General features: G+C 38.6%; 1 protein-coding gene across 1 annotated transcript in view; it reads right to left on the reverse strand.

The window, feature by feature from the left end:
• Positions 1–24,344, reverse strand: part of CERKL (ceramide kinase like) — a 618,864-nt gene that overhangs the window by 264,152 nt on the left and 330,368 nt on the right. Inside the window, 1 exon segment of the mRNA XM_053698522.1 lies at positions 10,716–10,779. Coding sequence (XP_053554497.1) covers positions 10,716–10,779 — 64 coding nt within the window.

Below are 24,344 nucleotides of genomic sequence, written 5' to 3' on the forward strand. Positions count from 1 at the left end.
ATTATAAGATCTTGACTAAATTATTAGCGGAGCGTCTTAAATTTATATTACCAGACTTGATACACGAGGACCAGACCGGTTTTATGGTAGCGAGATCCTCGGTGGTAAACGTACGTAGAATCCTGCAGGTTCTTCAATACTTTTGGAGTTTGAAACAGTCGGGGGAAGGAGGTAAGCTCCCGGAGGCCTTCCTGCTGTCCTTGGACGCAGAGAAGGCCTTTGATAGGGTGGAATGGGGACATTTGTTGCATACCTTGTCCAGGTTTAACTTCTCTGGGTCCTTTGTCTCTTTTATTACCAATTTATACTCTTCACCTATAGCTAACATATGCGTTAACAACCTCTTCTCGTCTGACATAGTTCTGCAAAGGGGTACAAGACAGGGGTGCCCGTTGTCTCCCTTGCTGTTTAATTTGGCACTGGAGCCGCTGGCAATTAAATTACGTCAAATATTTCCAGGCATTGAAGTCGCTGGTCACACCCAGCATCTCGCACTGTATGCAGACGATATGTTGCTGTTTGTGCAAGACCCTAAGGTGCATGTGCCGTCTATTGTGCAGACGTTGTGAGATTTTGGGTCCTTCTCGGGCTATAAAGCCAATATGCAAATGTCAGAAATCCTGTGGCTGCATAGGGGTGAGGAACCGACGCAAGGGTATCCGTTCGCAGTGGCGAACCAGGTGATTACATATCTAGGTATCCAGATCCATGTGAACCCCAACAAGCTATATTCCATTAATCTGGCCCCCTTGTGTGCAAAACTGTGCTGTCAGATGAGAAGTTGGAAGTCATTACCCATATCGCTGATGGGACGGGTCAGCCTTATTAAAATGGCGATTCTGCCTCGTCTTTTATATCCCATGCTCATGCTGCCTCTCCTGCTTAGTAAAACTGATGTGAAATCTTTAAACTCTGCAATGCGCTACTTTGTGTGGCGCGGGGGCAGAACACGTATCTCGGCAGCGAGACTATCCATGAGTTATCTCAATGGGGGGCTAGCACTACCGGATTTCAGGTTGTACAACTGGGCGGCCATGATTCGCCTGGTGCTTGACTGGCAGATAGGCACGGGCAACTTTTACAGACCTGATCTGGAGAGGGCAGCGTTAAAGGGTATATCTCTAGCGTATTTGCCACACTTATCAAAATCAGGAGCGGCTAAATTGCTGACTGGGAATCTTCTATACCAGGACCCTATGAAAGCCTGGCACTTAGCTCATAAGTATTTAGGTAAAGTGAATCTGGGCTCCCCATATCTGCCACTTAGTGGCAATCCGGATTTTCCGGCAGGTATGGACACAAAACCATTTCGCTCTTGGGAACAACTGGGTTTGACCAGCATAAACGCGCTGATAGATCCATTGATAAAAACTGTAAAATCCTTTGCAGCTCTGCAGAGGGATTATAATATTCCACAGACCCATTTCTACGCGTACCTACAGGTGCGCCATTATGTGAATAAGATAATAAGGGACGAACCAGGCTTCTGGGAGGGCTCACCATTTCGCCTTTCACAGGCCTTATTCAAAATGGGGAGGTTCTCTTTATCTGAGATCTACCAAACTCTCCTACAGAGACGAATGCCACACACACATCTGAGCTTTGTGGGAGGTTGGCAGAGAGAGGGATTGCAAGACGTAACGTGGGATGAGGCCCGGAGGGGGCTAGAGAGAGTCAAAAAAGCTACCCTATTGGTGAATCTGCAGGAAAGTCAAATAAGGTTCATACACAAAGCGTATATGACCCCCAAATGTCTAGCTAAATGGATACCGGATTGGCCCAATAAATGTTCTAAATGCTCCGCGGAGTCTCCTGGCCTGTTGCACTGTATATGGGAGTGTTCGAGAGTTAGTCAATTCTGGAGCAAACTACAATACTGGGTTAAGACAAAAATGGGTTCTTCTTTTGAATTTACACCTAGGGCGGTATTGTTTATGCATTGGGAGCAACAGTACAGACAGATTGACTCAGAATTGACCTTACTTATTCTACTGGCGAGGAAGTGTTTACTTAATCACTGGACAACTAACAGGGCACCTACAATGGTTTATTTCAAAAACATGCTAAGAACACAATTATTTATTGAACAAGTAGACGTTAGGGTAGATGTGGGTAACCGACTAGGTTCATTTCTACGGAAATGGCGCAGATTGATTCTAACATTTGAATTGGCGATACAAAGGCAAGTCCTTCTTCCCTTTCGTAACTCTATTACTTTTCTGGAAGACTCCCTGAGAGGAGAATGGAGTCATCTCACCTCTCCCCCCCCCCCTCATTTTTTTTTTTCCTCTCGCTTTTCTCTCGCCCTATCCGTTGCCGGTCCAGCAAGATACCTGAGATTGAGCACTTGCCTACTTACAAGAGAATATTGTGTACACGTTAGGATACGAATAACTCTGTTTAAGGGGAACACTAGGGGGGTGGTTCTGGGGGTTAATCGGGTTTAAAATAGGTAGGGAAGAAGTTTTAATCTCTCCACATCACAGAAAATGAGGGAGTTGTCAACATGTGGGTTATGGACGTTCTGGTAAATGGTAATACAGGATTCAGTATGCTTGTGTTAAAGTTGGAAAGTTTTGAGCTGAAATCTATCAATGATTATCTGTATCCTGTTGCTTCTGTCTCTTTACTGTACAGCATTTATAATGATGTAATATGTGAATACTATGTATGTGATACATGACATGCTGTGGGGTAAATGTCTGTGCCCACGTGTTCATTCTCTCTCTGAATAAAAACTGATTTTAAACTTTCTAATTTACTTCTATTATATAATTTGCTTCATTCTCTTGATATTCTTTCCTGAAAAGCATATCTTGATAGGCTCAGTAGCTTCTGATTGGTGGCTGCACATATATGCCTCATGTGATTGGCTCATCCGTGTGCATTCCTATTTCTTTAACAAAGGCTGAAGCAAATTAGATAATAGAAGTAAATTGGAATGTTTAAAATTGTATTCTCTGTCTGAATTATGAAATACATTTTTGGGGTTTAATGTCCCTTAAAGTGGTTCTTTGATCCTCTCTGTTGTGTGTGACAGAACTTAAAGGGACAGTTTACTCAAACATGTTCTCCCCTTTAATTTGTTCCCAATGATCCAGTTTACCTGCTGAAGTGTATTAAATTGTTTACAAGTATTTCTATTACCCTTATATTGGCATTTAAAATATATAATTTAATATAATTTAGCCTGTGTTATCCCCACCTACCCTGAAATATTTTGGCCTTAAGGCCATGCTATAGATAAACTGTATAAACACAACCAGCAGAAGAATTTACACTCCCAGTGGGGCATAGAAGAGATAAGGTAATAAAGAGTTAATTTTCCATTGTTCTCTCCAAGTATTGGTAATTGGTTTACGGACAGATATAAGATAAAGAAGTGTGTATATGTACACAATGGTATAAAGTAATGAGAACTGATTATACCTAAAAGCTCAACCCATTTTATTCGGCTGTGGCTTCAAAAGACAAAACCATCTATTTCATATACACAAACCTTAAAAAGCAAATCCTCATACATTTTATACTCTGCAGCTAGTAAAAAATTGGAAACACATTAAGGGAAAAACTATTTTATAGTATACTGTCCCTTTAACATAAGCATCACCTGCATTCCTAAGGTGTAGGCTAGAGAGGTGGTGCATGGAAAGAGGTGTTCGGATTTCCATTCTTCACTTTCAAATAATCACGTGTGAGTTTAATTGATTTTGGAATAATTGTGAGCCGGTAAGTACATCAAAATAAAGACATGACTGAACAAATTTCAAGTAATCATTTGACCTTTTAATGTTTTCAGTGATGTCTTTATTTTATTAATATATCATATAATATATCATATTTAATCCCTTTTTCTATGTTTTTATAATTGAATACCTTATTTTTTTTTAAACTGTATATCAGTTCAAGTAATTAATTTTTAACCTCAGTTGGTGTCTAATAATTAATAGCAATACCTATTAATACAGTACATTACATTCATTTTATAAATTGTTGCCAGGGTACATAACCATGTTTCATTCTTAGGGCCCAATGATCTAAAGCTCTTGTTAGTACTGTGAGGTCTGTCAAAGAAATATAGAAAGGCAAATTTTAGCTTAAAAAATGGATTATCTAGCTATGTAGAGTTCTGGAGGGGAAGGAGCATCACATGCATTGTTATAAAAGGCCATTTCTCTTCATTTAATTAATTAAAGAAAAAAAAAAGAGTATAAATAGTTAAGAAGTGTTTTAATTTAATATAAAGCCCATTAAACAAAATCAAATACACTAAAAACATAGAAAACATAATTTATGCTTACCTGATAAATTCCTTTCTTCTGTAGTGTGATCAGTCCACGGGTCATCATTACTTGTGGGATATTAACTGCTCCCCTACAGGAAGTGCAAGAGGATTCACCCAGCAGAGTTGCTATATAGCTCCTCCCCTCTACGTCACCTCCAGTCATTCGACCAAGGACCAACGAGAAAGGAGAAGCCAAGGGTGTAGTGGTGACTGGAGTATAATTTAAAAAATATTTACCTGCCTTAAAAAACAGGGCGGGCCGTGGACTGATCACACTACAGAAGAAAGGAATTTATCAGGTAAGCATAAATTATGTTTTCTTCTGTTAAGTGTGATCAGTCCACGGGTCATCATTACTTGTGGGATACCAATACCAAAGCAAAAGTACACGGATGACGGGAGGGATAGGCAGGCTCTTTATACAGAAGGAACCACTGCCTGAAGAACCTTTCTCCCAAAAATAGCCTCCGAGGAAGCAAAAGTGTCAAATTTGGAAAATTTGGAAAAAGTATGAAGCGAAGACCAAGTTGCAGCCTTGCAAATCTGTTCAACAGAGGCCTCATTCTTAAAGGCCCAAGTGGAAGCCACAGCTCTAGTGGAATGAGCTGTAATTCTTTCAGGAGGCTGCTGTCCAGCAGTCTCATAAGCTAAACGAATTATGCTACGAAGCCAAAAAGAGAGAGAGGTAGCAGAAGCTTTTTGACCTCTCCTCTGACCAGAGTAAACGACAAACAGGGAAGACGTTTGTCGAAAATCTTTAGTTGCCTGTAAATAAAATTTAAGGGCACGAACTACATCCAGATTGTGCAAAAGACGTTCCTTCCTCGAAGAAGGATTTGGGCACAAGGATGGAACAACAATCTCCTGATTGATATTCCTGTTAGTGACTACCTTAGGTAAGAACCCAGGCTTAGTACGCAGAACTACCTTATCCGAGTGAAAAATCAAATAAGGAGAATCACAATGTAAGGCTGATAACTCAGAGACTCTTCGAGCCGAGGAAATAGCCATTAAAAATAGAACTTTCCAAGATAACAACTTTATATCAATGGAATGAAGGGGTTCAAACGGAACACCCTGTAAAACGTTAAGAACAAGGTTTAAACTCCATGGTGGAGCCACAGCTTTAAACACAGGTTTAATCCTGGCCAAAGCCTGACAAAAAGCCTGAACGTCTGGAACTTCTGACAGACGCTTGTGTAACAGAATGGACAGAGCTGAGATCTGTCCCTTTAAGGAACTAGCGGATAACCCCTTTTCTAAACCTTCTTGTAGAAAAGACAATATCCTAGGAATCCTAACCTTACTCCAAGAGTAACCTTTGGATTCGCACCAATATAGGTATTTACGCCATATTTTATGGTAAATCTTTCTGGTGACAGGCTTCCTAGCCTGTATTAAGGTATCAATAACTGACTCAGAAAAACCACGCTTTGATAAGATCAAGCGTTCAATTTCCAAGCAGTCAGCTTCAGAGAAGTTAGATTTTGATGTTTGAAAGGACCCTGAATCAGAAGGTCCTGTTTCAGAGGTAACGACCAAGGTGGACAGAATGACATGTCCACCAGATCTGTATACCAAGTCCTGCGTGGCCATGCAGGCGCTATTAGAATCACTGATGCTTTCTCCTGTTTGATTCTGGCAATCAATCGAGGAAGCATCGGGAAAGGTGGAAACACATAAGCCATCCTGAAGGTCCATGGTGCTGTCAAGGCATCTATCAGGACCGCTCCCGGATCCCTGGATCTGGACCCGTAGCGCGGAAGCTTGGCGTTCTGTCGAGACGCCATGAGATCTATCTCTGGTTTGCCCCAACGTGGAAGTATTTGGGCAAAGACCTCTGGATGAAGTTCCCACTCCCCCGGATGAAAAGTCTGACGACTTAAGAAATCCGCCTCCCAGTTCTCCACTCCCGGGATGTGGATTGCAGACAGGTGGCAAGAGTGAGACTCTGCCCAGCGAATTATCTTCGATACTTCCATCATTGCTAGGGAGCTTCTTGTCCCTCCCTGATGGTTGATATAAGCTACAGTCGTGATGTTGTCCGACTGGAACCTGATGAACCCCCGAGTTGCTAACTGGGGCCAAGCCAGAAGAGCATTGAGGACTGCTCTCAATTCCAGAATGTTTATTGGAAGAAGACTCTCCTCCTGATTCCATAGTCCCTGAGCCTTCAGAGAATTCCAGACAGCGCCCCAACCTAGTAGGCTGGCGTCTGTTGTTACAATTGACCAGTCTGGCCTGCTGAATGGCATTCCCCTGGACAGATGTGGCCGATAAAGCCACCATAGAAGAGAATTTCTGGTCTCTTGAATGGAATGAAGGACACGGCATGCATTTTGAAGTTTTGTTAACCTGTCCTCTGTCAGGTAAATCTTCATTTCTACAGAATCTATCAGAGTCCCCAGGAAGGGAACTCTTGTGAGTGGAAAGAGAGAACTTTTCTCTTCGTTCACTTTCCATCCATGCGACCTTAGAAATGCCAGTACTATCTCTGTATGAGATTTGGCAGTTTGAAAGCTTGAAGCTTGTATCAGTATGTCGTCTAAGTACGGAGCTACTGAAATTCCTCGCGGTCTTAGTACCGCCAGAAGAGTGCCCAGAACCTTTGTGAAGATTCTTGGAGCCGTAGCCAGTCCGAATGGAAGAGCTACAAACTGGTAATGCCTGTCTAAAAAGGCAAACCTTAGATACCGGTAATGACTTCTGTGAATCGGTATGTGAAGGTAAGCATCCTTTAAATCCACTGTGGTCAAGTACTGACCCTCTTGGATCATGGGCAAAATTGTTCGAATAGTTTCCATCTTGAACGATGGAACTCTTAGGAATTTGTTTAGGATCTTTAAATCCAAGATTGGCCTGAAGGTTCCCTCTTTTTGGGAACTACAAACAGATTTGAGTAAAACCCTTGTCCTTGTTCCAACCGCGGAACTGGATGGATCACTCCCATTAATAAAAGATCTTGTACGCAGCGTAGAAACGCTTCCTTCTTTGTTAGGTTTGTTGACAACCTTGACAGATGAAATCTCCCTCTTGGGGGAGAGGATTTGAAGTCCAGAAGGTATCCCTGAGATATGATCTCTAACGCCCAGGGATCCTGAACATCTCTTGCCCAAGCCTGGGCGAAGAGGGAAAGTCTGCCCCCCACTAGATCCGGTCCCGGATCGGGGGCCCTCTATTCATGCTGTCTTAGGGGCAGCAGCAGGTTTTCTGGCCTGTTTGCCCCTGTTCCAGGACTGGTTAGGTTTCCAGCCTTGTCTGTAGCGAGCAACAGCTCCTTCCTGTTTTGGTGCAGAGGAAGTTGATGCTGCTCCTGCTTTGAAATTACGAAAGGAACGAAAATTGGACTGTCTAGCCTTGGCTTTGGCCTTGTCCTGAGGCAGGGCATGACCTTTACCTCCTGTAATGTCATCAATAATCTCTTTCAAGCCGGGCCCGAATAAGGTCTGCCCTTTGAAAGGAATATTAAGCAATTTAGATTTAGACGTAACATCAGCTGACCAGGATTTTAGCCACAGAGCTCTGCGTGCCTGAATGGCGAATCCTGAATTTTTAGCCGCAAGTTTAGTTAAATGTACTACGGCATCTGAAATAAATGAATTAGCTAACTTAAGGAATTTAAGTTTGTGTGTGATGTCATCTAGTGTGGATGATTGAAGTGTCTCTTCCAGAGACTCAAACCAAAATGCTGCTGCAGCCGTGACAGGCGCAATACATGCAATAGGTTGCAATATAAACCCTTGTTGAACAAACATTTTCTTAAGGTAACCCTCTAATTTTTTATCCATTGGATCTGAAAAAGCACAGCTATCCTCCACTGGGATAGTGGTACGCTTAGCTAAAGTAGAAACTGCTCCCTCCACCTTAGGGACCATTTGCCATAAGTCCCGTGTGGCGGCGTCTATTGGAAACATTTTTCTGAATATAGGAGGGGGTGAGAAAGGCACACCGGGTCTATCCCACTCCTTAGTAACAATGTCAGTAAGTCTCTTAGGTATAGGAAAAACGTCAGTACTCGTCGGTACTGCAAAATATTTATCCAACCTACACATTTTTTCTGGGATTGCAACTGTGTTACAATCATTCAGAGCCGCTAATACCTCCCCTAGTAACACACGGAGGTTCTCAAGCTTAAATTTAAAATTTGAAATGTCTGAGTCCAGTTTATTTGGATCAGAACCGTCACCCACAGAATGAAGCTCTCCGTCTTCACGTTCTGCAAACTGTGACGCAGTATCAGACATGGCCCTTGCATTATCAGCGCACTCTGTTCTCATCCCAGAGTGATCACGTTTACCTCTTAGTTCTGGTAGTTTAGCCAAAACTTCAGTCATAACAGTAGCCATATCTTGTAATGTGATTTGTAATGGCCGCCCAGATGCACTCGGCGCTACAATATCACGCACCTCCTGAGCGGGAGATGCAGGTACTGACACGTGAGGCGAGTTAGTCGGCATAACTCTCCCCTCGTTGTTTGGTGAAATATGTTCAATTTGTACAGATTGACTATTTTTTAAAGTAGCATCAATACATTTAGTACATAAATTTCTATTGGGCTCCACTTTGGCATTAACACATATAGCACAGAGATATTCCTCTGAATCAGACATGTTTAACACACTAGCAAATAAACAGCAACTTGGAAATACTTTTCAAAGTAATTTACAAATAATATGAAAACGAACTGTGCCTTTAAGAAGCACAGAAAATATTATAACAGATAAAATAATTAAGTTATAGCATCAATCTTTGTCAGAATATACAGTTTTAGCAAAGGATTGTTCCCCTCAGCAAATGATAACTAACCCAGGCAGCAGAAAAAAATACACAAATAAACGTTTTTTATATCACAGTCAATACAATCAGCACAGCTCTGCTGTGAATGATTACTTCCCTCAAAAAAGGCTTTGGAGATCCCTGAACTCTGTAGAGATGAACCGGATCATGCAGGAAGAAAATGAACCTCTGACTGAGTTTTTCTGATGCATAGTGAAAGCACCAAAATGGCCCCTCCCCCACACACATAACAGTGAGAGGGATCAGTGAACTGCTCTAATTTAAATCAAAACTATTGCCAAGTGGAAAAAAAGTGCCCAAAACATTTTTTCACCCAGTACCTCAGAGAAAAAAACGTTTTTACATGCCAGCAAAAAAACGTTTTACCTCAATAATTAATTGTCATTTAAAACCTATTGCAAGTCCCTGCAAAATAGGTTAAGTCTATGTATACAGTTTAAAAGCCAGAGAAGTACCATTTCCCAGAAAACTGAAGTGTAAAATATACATACATGACAGCCTGATATCAGCTACATCTACTGCATTCAAGGCTGAGTTTACATTATAACGGTATGGCAGGATTTTCTCATCAATTCCATGTCAGAAAATAATAAACTGCTACATACCTCTTTGCAGATTAATCTGCCTGCTGTCCCCTGATCTGAAGTTTACCTCTCCTCAGATGGCCGAGAAACAGCAATATGATCTTAACTACTCCGGCTAAAATCATAGAAAAACTCAGGTAGATTCTTCTTCAAATTCTACCAGAGAAGGAATAACACACTCCGGTGCTATTATAAAATAACAAACTTTTGATTGAAGATATAAAAACTAAATATATCACCATAGTCCTCTCACACATCCTATCTAGTCGTTGGGTGCAAGAGAATGACTGGAGGTGACGTAGAGGGGAGGAGCTATATAGCAACTCTGCTGGGTGAATCCTCTTGCACTTCCTGTAGGGGAGCAGTTAATATCCCACAAGTAATGATGACCCGTGGACTGATCACACTTAACAGAAGAAACATAGATATTGACGTCAGATAAGAGCCATAGGCCCAGCAAGTCTGCCCGATATTACCTAACAGTATAAACTTATCTAGTTTGTAGGATAGCCTTATGCTTGTCCCATGCATTTTTAAAGTCCCCCACAGTGTTTGTCGCTACTACCTCTTGAGGAAGTTTATTCCATAAATCAATCACTCTTTCTGCAAAGTAGTGCTTCCTCAAATTACTCCTGAATCTACTACCCTTTAGCTTGACCCCTTGTTCTTGAATTTTCCATTTTATGTAAAATACCCACAGCCTCAGTTTTACTAAGCCCTTTAACGTGGTTGAAAGTTGCTATCATATCACCTCTTTCCCTTCTCTCCTCTAAGCTATACATATTTAGGTCATTGAGCCTATGCAAAGTTATATTTGAATTAAAAACATAAGGAATGATGTCTCACAATAGTTGTCTGTGTGGCCAAACAGTTATCACTTTGTGTTTCAGAGTCATTCTAATTCATCGGTCATGGTTTGTTATTGTACACATAAGTAATACAGTAAAATTATTTTTATTTGCACTGAAATTGATTTATCAAAAATAATGAGGAAGAAAAAAAATATTCACTTATAGAGCACAAAAATAGTAAATAAAGCTCTAACATACCCATCATATTCCTGGAGTTCACATTCCTTGAGCAGTGCAAGGGCATGTCCTGCATATTTAGTTTCTACAGAAAAAAAAATGACAGAACAATATTGAAATATCTTTTAACACCTTTTTGCATTTGTTTGGCACAGAATCATAGCAAACATATGGCAGAGACCATAAAACTAAATTTATGCCTGAACATTTGCATTTTAATCAGAGGAAAATTACAACAGCAAAATGTTATTCATATTAAATGTTCTTATGCTGAGAAATAAAAATATAGAGATTTTACAATTTTAAGAGTGGACTTAACATATGATATCAAAACAAACTTTCAAATTATCCCTATGTTGTGGCAATTATAATCTCATGTGTTTTTTTCATTATCACTTCATCTAATGAAATATGTTAACTGTATCATTGATTTGTTTCACAAAAGAGCTAAATGACTTCTACAAACCCTAGGGACATTTTCTACTTTGATGGAATTTGTCATAACAAAGCTAGAAAGAATTGGAATTTGACATGAAATAATGAAATAAAAAGCCAAATACCAGTAACAATGTAATAAAATTCACGTAGAAGGGTGGCACAACCGCATACCAGAATTTTTACCCTCTAGAGGAAATGAATCTGTCACTCTGAATTGTCATCTGTGCCTTTCTTTATGCCCTGTGTAGTATTTGAAATGCCAGAGCAGAACTGAAAAATCATGCTGCAGATGGTGGAGAACAGATAACCGCGTTTAGCATTTTCTGGGGCGGCTCTGCCAGAAGAGACTGCTCAGCTGTATTCACCGATCAAAAGCTTCTCCTGACTGACATGACACTTGCAGATGGATTTTTTGTGTAAGAATGTGCATCATTATATGCAAGATTACAGAAATCTTTCATGCTTGTCTATTCTTGGATATCCTGGTTTGAGAATAGGCTACACGGGTTTTGGCATTTTTAACATGGTTAGAATGCAGTCTAATGATTTCAATAATATTGTATACTAGTCTTTCATGATTTCTGTGCAACTTTTTTTATTTTTTATGAAAGGACATTATTTTGCATCTTATTTAGGTTGAGATTACAAGTGGAGCGCTAATTTATTACGTGCCCGTAAAAGGGCAAATTCGGCCATTTACAGGCACCCGATAAATAACCAGCCATTACATTAAAATGTTTATTAAAAATAAGTTATTTAAACTATTTATTAAAAGTATATATATATATATATATATATATATATATATATATGATGAAAATATCTTCATAATTAAGTAGTCTGTTTATTATGAAGTTATTAATTAAAGGGACATAACACTCATATGCTAAATCACTTGAAACTGATGCAGTATAACTGTAAAAAGCTGACAGGAAAATATCACCTGAGAATCTCTATGTAAAAAAAGGAGATTTTTACCTCACAATTTCCTCAGCTCATCAGAGTAAGTTCTGTGTAAAAAGTTATACTCAACTGCTGTCCAGCTGCAGGTAAAAAAAATTAAAAATGAAGAAATAAACTGCAGCCAATCAGCATCAGCAGTGCTGAGGTCATGAACTCTTTTACTGTGAACCCATGAGATTTGACTTAACTCTCATGAGATTTCATAGTAAACTTCCTTAAACTGAATAGGGAAATAACATGTGTGCACAAAGCTCATCCCCTTGCCTGTCCTGGGACAGACATACTGATTTGCTGATTAAAAGTAATTTACAATGGGATGTGGCTACTGAGGAACTTTTGAGGTAAAATAACTTTCTTTTTTACATAGAGATGTTCAGGTGATATTTTCTAGTCAGCTTTTTACAGCTATGCTGCATCACTTTCAAGTGTTTCAACATTTGGGTATCATGGCCCTTTAACTTATTTTTAATAAACATTTTAATACACATTTTTCATAAATTTTTGAAGGTTGCTAAATATTTGGAACTAATGTACTCTATAAGGTTAAGAACACCAAATCATCCGTTCAGATTAGTTTATTATAAATCCATTATAAGTTTACTATCTGTTTAAGAGTTGGTTTCTGGGAAACACCTATATTGTATATATGAGTTGTACGAACTTTCATGGTGTTTTCTTTTAATTCTACAATGACTATAGATGTTTGATTGATTTCATTAAAGGGAAACTAAACCCATTTTTTTTTTCTTTCATGATTCAGATAGATCATGCAATTTTAAGCAACTTTCTAATTTAATCATTTTATTAATTTTTTTAATATCAATTTGTCTGTGCAACAAACAAAAAAATAGTTAATTATAGCCTAAATTGATGGTAAATTTAAAGGAATAGTAAAGTCATATTTAGAAATTACTGATTTAAATAGAGCATACAGTTTTAAACAACTTTCCAATTAAAGGGACATGCCACCCACATTTTTTCTTTTATGATTTAGAAAGAGAATGCAATGTTAAACATCTTTCTAATTTACTTTCTAATTTGTTTTATTCTCTTGATATTCTTTGATGAAAAGCATATCTAGATATGCTCACTAGCTGCTGATTGGTTGCTGCACATAGAAGCATCATGTGATTGGCTCACCATGTGCATTGCTTTTTCTTCAAATAAGGATATTTAAAAAATGAAGCAAAATAAATTATGGAAGTAAATTGTAATGTTGTTCACATTTCTATTCTCTATCTGAATCATGAAAGAAAGATTTTGGGTTTAGTGGCCCTTTAACTTCTATTATTTAATTTGCTTCATTCTCTTGTTATCCTTTACTGAAATATTTATCTAGGCAAGCTCAGGAGCAGCAAAGAACCTAGGTAAGTGGTGGCTGCATATATATATATATATACCGATTGTCATTGGCTCACCCATTTGTTCAGTTAGAAACCAGTAGTGCATTGTTGCCTCTTCAACAAATTATACAAAGAGAATGAAGCAAATTTGATAATAGAAGTAAACTGGAAAGTTGCTTTTTAAAATTGTATGTTCAACCTAATTAAAAAAATAATATTTTTGGGTTTCATGTCCCTTTAAGAATTATAAAATACGTCAGTGAATAAGAAATAATATCTGTGTTAAAATTGCTATCATTTTTTAAAATAATGTATCCCTATATTTATTAATATTTAGAGAAAATAACTCATTGTGTAGTTCCTTAACAAATCTAGACAGGCCAGAAGGCTCGTTTTTCCCACAGATAACCTCTGGAATACATTGTTTCCAATGCAGCAAAGGATTCTGGGTAAGATATGCAAATTAGGTTCACAATGACACACCTTTTAACGTCAAGTCTGCTTCTCAGCAGATTCCCTTTACGCTAAAGTATCGCTGTTCACACAGCTAATAAACTTAGCTAGGGTTAGTGCAGTGATTCATAACTGTGGGAAAAACAAGCCTTCTGTCCTGTCTAGATTTGTTAATGAACTACACAATGAGTTATTTTCTCTATATTTTGTGCATAGTGGAGGATTTTAAACTCACCTTTTACTTCCCCCTAATTTTAAATGTTGCTGTATTTTGCCCGGAATCAACTTCACCCAGCAGTGATTCAAACCTTCTCCCAGCTGATGAGTAGCAATAACTACGAAACAGTCTGTCCTGGGATGGTTATGAATCACTGCACTAACCCTAGCTAAGTTTATAAGCTGTATGAACAGCAATACTTTGGCGTAAAGGGAATCTGCTGAAAAGCAGACTTGAAGTAAAAAAGTGTGTCATTGTGAACCTAATTTGCATATTTTACCCAGAATCATTTACTGCATTGGAAACAATGTAATTCAGAGGTTATCTGTGGGAAAAACAAGCCTTCTGGTCTGTCTAGATTTGTTAATGAACTACACAATGAGTTATTGTCTCTATATTTTGTGCGTAGTGGAGGATTTTAAACTCACCTTTTACCTCCCCCTAATTTTAAATGTTGTTGTATTAATATTTATATATTTTTCTTACTCATTATTCCTTTGCCCCCTTCCTATTCCTGCTTTCTCTTTAGTGTGAAATAGAGAGCGGTCCCACCCGCTCATGCACAGTCAATGCATGATGAAAATTGGCACATGGGCCGCTGGTACAGGATTTTCCCCCCTTACATTAATGCCGTATAGCAAGCGTTAAGAATTTAACAATGAAAAAAAGTCATTTAAAAAAGTTACTTTAGCATTGGGCGACTGGAGCGCACATCTATTGCTGAGTTACTGCTAACATAAAAACTTTTATATGCATAATTATAGGTGTTTGCTGAATGTACCTCATACTTTTTAACAATGCTTGTTTGAACGCAGCTTAGTAAATACTTAAAATCTACCATTACTTAAATATTGGCTTAAATTTTAGCCTGCTGATCTGTAAAATCAGCATCAGCAGAGTGGTGTGCCCATTAAATAAGTCCTGGGGAAAACACTGATATTATTTAAAAGCTAAGAAAACAAGGTTTAAGGGAAACTGAAGTCCATATAAAATATAGAAGGGAAAAGGAATCTACCCTTACATTTTTAATCCAATACCATCTCAAAACCTATACTATAAGTCTAAAACAAGATGATGGATTCAAGGCATTGAGAGCAAATGTTTAAACTGAAGTATTATATGTAGTATTATATGTAGTATTATATATATATATATATATATATATATATATATATATATATATATATATATATATATATATATACACACATACACACACACACATTTTTTCTGGGGGGGTTTTAGTTTGTTTTTTAGAATTTTCCAATTAAGTTATATATTTTTATTATTTATTTTTTTATCCCCCTTTCCTGTAATTTAATTTAAAAAAATTAAAGGTTTTCCAATTTTGCAAAGTAAGCTTTGCTCCACCCTGTCTCCTAAGTAGGAAAGCCTGAAAATAGGAAAGGACCAAAGTGGACCAAAGTGGGGAAAATGACGTTCAAAACTCTTACCATCATAAAAGAAAACAGAATTTATGCTTACCTGATAAATTACTTTCTCTTGTGGTGTATCCAGTCCACGGATTTATCCTTTACTTGTGGGATATTCTCCTTCCTAACAGGAAGTGGCAAAGAGAGCACACAGCAGAGCTGTCCATATAGCTCCCCTCTAGCTCCACCCCCCAGTCATTCGACCGGAGGTTAGGAAGAAAAAGGAGAAACCATAGGGTGCATTGGTGACTGTAGTTTAAACAAAAAAATCTACCTGACTTAATAGCCAGGGCGGGCCGTGGACTGGATACACCACAAGAGAAAGTAATTTATCCGGTAAGCATAAATTCTGTTTTCTCTTGTAAGGTGTATCCAGTCCACGGATTCATCCTTTACTTGTGGGATACCAATACCAAAGCTTTAGGACACGGATGAAGGGAGGGAACAAGACAGGTACCTTAAACGGAAGGCACCACTGTTTGTAAAACCTTTCTCCCAAAAATAGCCTCCGAAGAAGCAAAAGTATTGAGTTTGTAAAATTTGGAAAAAGTATGCAGCGAAGACCAAGTCGCTGCCTTACAAATCTGTTCAACAGAAGCCTCATTTTTAAAAGCCCATGTGGAAGCCACTGCTCTGGTAGAATGAGCAGTAATTGTTTCAGGAGGCTGCTGGCCAGCAGTCTCATAGGCCAAACGGATGATGCTTTTCAGCCAAAAGGAAAGAGAGGTAGCAGTCGCCTTCTGACCTCTCCTCTTACCAGAATAGATGACAAACAATGAAGTTGTTTGTCTGAAATCCTTAGTTGCTTGTAAATAGAACTTTAAAGCACGAACCACATCAAGATTGTGTAACAGACGTTCCTTCTTCGAAGAAGGATTAGGACACAGAGAAGGAACAACAATTTCCTGATTAATATTCTTATTAAATACAAACACAAAGAAACCCAAACAGTACGGCCGTGAGCTATGTTTGGCTCACAATTCGATATAGACCCAAGTTGCACAAAGTCAATCCTCAGTATCACTCCTTTGATATTGGAGCAGAAAGCATATAGGTAAAGAAAAACTCACCACACCACTTCATGAGATCGACACATAAGTTCCGCCACTAGCGCTGCCAATATCCTTCGGCTACTCCTGTGCCGCACACGAAGACGCCAGCTTCAAATTACGCGGCTCACAGGGTTTACGCTGAGTGGCTTGTTGGAAGGTGTGGGTGATGACGTGCTCGGCAATCCACCAATCATATGGATTCTTTACCAGGAAAGAAACTGCCGCTCGGGTCCGCTCCAAAACAGTAACACAGCTGATGTGTCGGATGACACTGGAATAAGTCACACATGAAAAGAGATTCCGACATCCATCATTTATATAAAAGTATTCAGTCTTTATTCATATTCGTTAAAAACAGGAACACAGCAAACAAACGGTCAGGTAAACCAAGGCGCAGCACGCAGGCATACGCGTTTCGGAAGTGAATTCCGTAGTCACAGCCTAAGTGCTAAACCCCCACGTCCCATTTAAAAAGCCAAAGGGTAAATGTGATTGGTAAAAACAAAACAACGCCCTAGTTTTTCTGACCAATAATATGAAATATGTCATTAAGAAACTAGTATCTATTCTTTAAAAGAGTAACATAATGGCACACGTATTACACATGTAATTCTAAGAAATGAATTAGATTAAATGAAGAGGCGAGGAGTTAAATTGACAAAACACCTGATAGATGTAAATCAAACATGGAGAAATGAGAGAGAACAAGTGAGAAAATAGACTCTGTGTATACATTCCAATATAAATATACATATATAAAAAGTAAAAAAAGGGGGATTACATTTTCTTGCTACATGTACATGTTAACAAAATGATAGGCAAGAGATATATTAATTTATGTACATCAATAACAAAGTAATTCTACGTAGGCTAAGATTAAATGCACAAAAGAGCTCAAAAGACATATTGATATTACGTTTAGCACAAAATCTATTGATATATTCTCATATGAGAGCATGTAAAATCGGTGCTATGATGATAGTAGACAAATAGTATGTTAATAGCAACGTAAAAGAATATATATATGTATGTATAGGTACACAGTCTAAATACACTAAGTAGCTGATCATATATAAGATTCATATATATCAAAAAGTAGATAATATTGTATCAAATATATAAGTATACATAAATATTAAAATTTATGAATGATATATAAGAACATAATCTACAATAAGTGTTCTAAATATATCACACTATGTACACTCTCTAAATATCACAGATAGATAGATATATCATGTATGCTGGGACTAAGCGGCAGAGGACCGGACTAAGGAGCAAATCTATACGGTAAACTAACTATTAGGTTTTAAACTATAGGTGGAAGGAAAGTGAGCATAGAATGCTCATAAACAGAAGTGAGCAGAGAATACTTACTCCCAGTGATTGATAATATCAAACCTGGAGTTAAGTCCGTTTGGCAGCCTAGTATCTAATGTAAATATCCAATATGCTTCCCTTCGTGCCAGAATGGTGTCAATGTCACCACCCCTAGTTGGTCTTATGATCTTCTCTATGGCACACCATGAAAAATGCTTGAGATCATTGTTATGAAAACCTCCAAAGTGCTGAACTATAGGTGTAGTTGCTCTATTTTGTTTAAACGATGATAGGTGTTCACGTATTCTAGTATTGAGATCTCTAGAGGTGAGCCCTACATACTGAATATTACAAAGGGAACATTCGATGAGGTATATGGCATATTCAGTAGTGCAGTTCATGCAAGTGTCAATATCATAAGTTCTGTGAGTGACCTTACTACAAAAATTCTTTGTCACTTTCACAAGGTCGCACGGTTTACATTTTCGTCTGCCACATCTGTACATGCCAGTATGCCTTAACCAAGATCCCCCTGGCTCATTTTTTGGTTTAAGTAGTGTAGGTGCCAAGATATTACCTAAAGTTGGGCTCCTCCTATAGGAGCATCTGATGCCATTTTTAACAGTTCTAATTAGTTTATCATCCGCAGAGAGGAGTGAGAAGTGCTTGCGGACAATTTTACAGATGTCTTGATACTGTGCACTATGATTGGTAACAAAGGTTACACCTTTGAACCCAGTCTTCTCAGCGGATTTCAAATGCAGGAGATCTTTTCTCTCTATGGCACTAACAGCCTTCTTGGCTCTTTTTACTATAGCTCTTGGGTATTTTCTACTGATCAACCTCTGTTCAAGATCAACAGACTCTTTTTCGAACTGCTCAGGACTTGTGCAGTTTCGTCTGAGTCTTATAAATTCACCTTTTGCGATAGCGAAAGGGACATGTTTCGGATGGCAACTGGTACCCTGAAGCAGAGAGTTACCTGATATTGGTTTTCTATATACAGTAGACTCAATCTTACCTTGAGAATTGCTGCTTAAAGTTACATCGAGATAGTTAATGCTATGTGAACTGTACTCATAGGTGAATTTAAGATTAATGTCATTCATGTGTAGATACTCCAGAAAATCTGGGATAGTTGCTTCGTCACCTGTCCAAATAAAAATGAGATCATCTATATATCTCTGATAAAGAGATATATGATCTCTAAAAGGGTTACTATCTCCAAAGATGTGGCAAAACTCCCACCATCCTAGAAATAAATTTGCATAGGAGGGGGCAAACTTCGCCCCCATGGCTGTACCACACCTTTGGAGATAGTATATGTCCTCAAACTTGAAAAAATTATGAGTAAGTAAAAATGTGAGTACTTTCAGAATGTAATTCTTAAGAGTGGAGTCATAATCAGTAAAATAATCCAGGAAAAAGGTAACAGCTTCCACTCCCTTAGAGTGTGGAATGCTGGAGTAGAGGGAAACAACATCAATAGTTAACCATATACAAGAGTCTGACCATTTTACATGTTCAAGTGTATTAAGAATGTGCTTGGTATCTCTTACATAGGAGAGCAGTGACAACACCAAAGGCTGCAGAATGTTGTCGATCCATTGGGACAAATTTCCCAAAAGGGATTCAACACCACTCACAATGGGGCGGCCTTTAACTTCAGTAAGAGATTTATGTGTTTTTGGGAAATGGTGGAACAAGGGAGTCTTTGGGCTATCAACAAAAAGAAATTCAGCCGTGTTAGTATCGATACACCCTTGTTCCAAACCATCATCCAAAAGATGTTTCAATTCACGTTTATATTCTGGTGTAGGATCCCTATTTAAGATCAAATAGTCTTCTTCGTTCTGTAGTTGTCTTAAACCCTCTGCCACATATTGTGTACGATCCAATACCACTACCATTCCGCCCTTATCTGATTTTCTGACAACCAGGTCATTATTGTTTTTTAGAGAAGAAATAGCTTCTTTTTCAGACAAGGACAGATTGGACTTGCGGCTAGATCTGTGAGATTTAAGTGCTACTAGGTCTTGTTCTACTCTGCTATGGAAGGTTTCTATAATGTTTCCTCTACTTTGGATGGGATAAAATCTGGACTTTTTTTTGATACTAGGTCCCCTACTTCTCATATCTTGCTCAGTGGTTGAGCTAATTTGAAGTTGTTGTAAGGAAACAATGTCACAACCTTCATGGAAACTAGGTTTATTAAGATACATATCATGGTTCTGTGTAATATCAGATATAGTTTCATCAGTATTCTCTGGGGCATCAGAAAAATGTTTTTGAAGTGTAATATTTCTGGTAAGTCTATTGACATCTATGATGGTTTGAAATAGATCGAAATCATTTGTAGGAGCAAAGTTTAGACCAAGATTAAGTACTTTGTACTCTGCTGCATTTAAAGAAAAAGATGACAGGTTAACCACATTGCCCACTATTTGTACTTCGTCTGTGGTCTTGGTTCCCTCAACTGGTAACCTTCTCGGTTGTTGGCCAGATTTTGGCCCTGAATTAGGCGGTTTCCCCCTCCCCCCGCTACACCCCCCTGTGCCTGAGAAAAAACCTGTTCCATAACGGAATTATCAATACTTGATATATTACGTGCAGTTTCTACGTATATGGACTGTTTTGGTTTGGTGGAATGTTTTGCTTGACTAGTAATAGGGGTAGGTATGGGGTAGGGAACAATGGTATTAGTACCCGTGTTATCTGTATTTAAACCTGCTGTTTGTTGTGTGTCATACTCTTCTTCTGTGTGTCTTTCTCCATCACTAGAATATTCTGTGTCGCTACCTGAAAAAGTGACATTTTTCTGTGAATTTTGGTTGTTTTTGTTTTTTTTATTTGAATTATTCTTATTGCCCCTCCTCCGTCTACCAAAGCGGGGCTGATTTTGTCTAAAATTCCCTCTCACTTTTCTGTTCTGTTCTGTTCCTGTTTTAGAGATCATATATCTCTTTATCAGAGATATATAGATGATCTCATTTTTATTTGGACAGGTGACGAAGCAACTATCCCAGATTTTCTGGAGTATCTACACATGAATGACATTAATCTTAAATTCACCTATGAGTACAGTTCACATAGCATTAACTATCTCGATGTAACTTTAAGCAGCAATTCTCAAGGTAAGATTGAGTCTACTGTATATAGAAAACCAATATCAGGTAACTCTCTGCTTCAGGGTACCAGTTGCCATCCGAAACATGTCCCTTTCGCTATCGCAAAAGGTGAATTTATAAGACTCAGACGAAACTGCACAAGTCCTGAGCAGTTCGAAAAAGAGTCTGTTGATCTTGAACAGAGGTTGATCAGTAGAAAATACCCAAGAGCTATAGTAAAAAGAGCCAAGAAGGCTGTTAGTGCCATAGAGAGAAAAGATCTCCTGCATTTGAAATCCGCTGAGAAGACTGGGTTCAAAGGTGTAACCTTTGTTACCAATCATAGTGCACAGTATCAAGACATCTGTAAAATTGTCCGCAAGCACTTCTCACTCCTCTCTGCGGATGATAAACTAATTAGAACTGTTAAAAATGGCATCAGATGCTCCTATAGGAGGAGCCCAACTTTAGGTAATATCTTGGCACCTACACTACTTAAACCAAAAAATGAGCCAGGGGGATCTTGGTTAAGGCATACTGGCATGTACAGATGTGGCAGACGAAAATGTAAACCGTGCGACCTTGTGAAAGTGACAAAGAATTTTTGTAGTAAGGTCACTCACAGAACTTATGATATTGACACTTGCATGAACTGCACTACTGAATATGCCATATACCTCATCGAATGTTCCCTTTGTAATATTCAGTATGTAGGGCTCACCTCTAGAGATCTCAATACTAGAATACGTGAACACCTATCATCGTTTAAACAAAATAGAGCAACTACACCTATAGTTCAGCACTTTGGAGGTTTTCATAACAATGATCTCAAGCATTTTTCATGGTGTGCCATAGAGAAGATCATAAGACCAACTAGGGGTGGTGACATTGACACCATTCTGGCACGAAGGGAAGCATATTGGATATTTACATTAGATACTAGGCTGCCAAACGGACTTAACTCCAGGTTTGATATTATCAATCACTGGGAGTAAGTATTCTCTGCTCACTTCTGTTTATGAGCATTCTATGCTCACTTTCCTTCCACCTATAGTTTAAAACCTAATAGTTAGTTTACCGTATAGATTTGCTCCTTAGTCCGGTCCTCTGCCGCTTAGTCCCAGCATACATGATATATCTATCTATCTGTGATATTTAGAGAGTGTACATAGTGTGATATATTTAGAACACTTATTGTAGATTATGTTCTTATATATCATTCATAAATTTTAATATTTATGTATACTTATATATTTGATACAATATTATCTACTTTTTGATATATATGAATCTTATATATGATCAGCTACTTAGTGTATTTAGACTGTGTACCTATACATACATATATATATTCTTTTACGTTGCTATTAACATACTATTTGTCTACTATCATCATAGCACCGATTTTACATGCTCTCATATGAGAATATATCAATAGATTTTGTGCTAAACGTAATATCAATATGTCTTTTGAGCTCTTTTGTGCATTTAATCTTAGCCTACGTAGAATTACTTTGTTATTGATGTACATAAATTAATATATCTCTTGCCTATCATTTTGTTAACATGTACATGTAGCAAGAAAATGTAATCCCCCTTTTTTTACTTTTTATATATGTATATTTATATTGGAATGTATACACAGAGTCTATTTTCTCACTTGTTCTCTCTCATTTCTCCATGTTTGATTTACATCTATCAGGTGTTTTGTCAATTTAACTCCTCGCCTCTTCATTTAATCTAATTCATTTCTTAGAATTACATGTGTAATACGTGTGCCATTATGTTACTCTTTTAAAGAATAGATACTAGTTTCTTAATGACATATTTCATATTATTGGTCAGAAAAACTAGGGCGTTGTTTTGTTTTTACCAATCACATTTACCCTTTGGCTTTTTAAATGGGACGTGGGGGTTTAGCACTTAGGCTGTGACTACGGAATTCACTTCCGAAACGCGTATGCCTGCGTGCTGCGCCTTGGTTTACCTGACCGTTTGTTTGCTGTGTTCCTGTTTTTAACGAATATGAATAAAGACTGAATACTTTTATATAAATGATGGATGTCGGAATCTCTTTTCATGTGTAATATTCTTATTAGACACAACCTTAGGAAGAAAACCGGGTTTGGTACGCAAACTACCTTATCTGCGTGGAACACCAAATAAGGTGAGTCACACTGCAAAGCAGATAACTCTGAAACTCTTTGAACACAAGAGATAGCTACCAGAAACAAAACTTTCCAAGATCAAAGTTTAATATCTATGGAATGTAAAGGTTCAAATGGAACCCCTTGCAGAACTGAAAGAACTAAATTCAGACTCCATGGCGGAGCCACAGGTCTATAAACAGGCTTGATTCTGACTAAAGCCTGACTAAATGCTTGAACGTCTGGTACCTCTGCCAGACGTTTGTGTAAAAGAATAGACAAAGTAGATATCTGTCCTTTTAAGGAACTAGCTGATAATCCTTTCTCCAATCCTTCTTGGAGAAAAGACAATATCCTGGGAATCCTAATCTTACTCCATGAGTAACCCTTGGATTCGCACCAACAAAGAAATTTTTCGCCAAATCTTATGGTAGATTTTCCTGGTGACAGGCTTTCTAGCCTGAATCAGGGTATCGATAACCGACTCAGAGAAACCACGCTTAGATAGAATTAGGCGTTCAATCTCCAAGCAGTCAGACGCAGAGAAATTAGATTTGGATGTTTGAAAGGACCTTGAAGTAGAAGATCCTGCCTCATTGGCAGAGTCCATGGTGGAACGGATGACGTGTCCACTAGGTCTGCATACCAAGTCCTGCGTGGCCACGCAGGCGCTATCAGAATCACTGACGCCCTCTCCTGCTTGATTCTGGCAACCAGACGAGGAAGGAGAGGAAACGGTGGAAACACATAGGCCAGATTGAAGGACCAAGGCGCTGCTAGAGCATCTATCAACACCGCCTGGGGATCCCGGGACCTGGACTCATAAAGAGGAAGTTTGGCATTCTGACGGGACGCCATCAGATCCAATTCTGGAGTGCCCCATAGCTGAGTCAGCTGGGCAAATACCTCCGGGTGGAGTTCCCACTCCCCCGGATGAAAAGTCTGACGACTTAGAAAATCCGCTTCCCAGTTGTCTACTCCTGGGATGTGAATTGCTGAGAGGTGGCAAGAGTGATCCTCCGCCCACCTGATTATTTTGGTTACTTCCATCATTGCTAGGGAACTCCTTGTTCCCCCTTGATGGTTGATGTAAGCTACAGTCGTGATGTTGTCCGACTGAAATCTGATGAATTTGGCCACAGCTAGCTGAGGCCATGCCTGAAGAGCGTTGAATATC

Source organism: Bombina bombina, chromosome 1 (genome assembly GCF_027579735.1).
Source record: "Bombina bombina isolate aBomBom1 chromosome 1, aBomBom1.pri, whole genome shotgun sequence".
In the NCBI taxonomy this organism is placed as follows: Eukaryota; Metazoa; Chordata; class Amphibia; order Anura; family Bombinatoridae; genus Bombina; species Bombina bombina.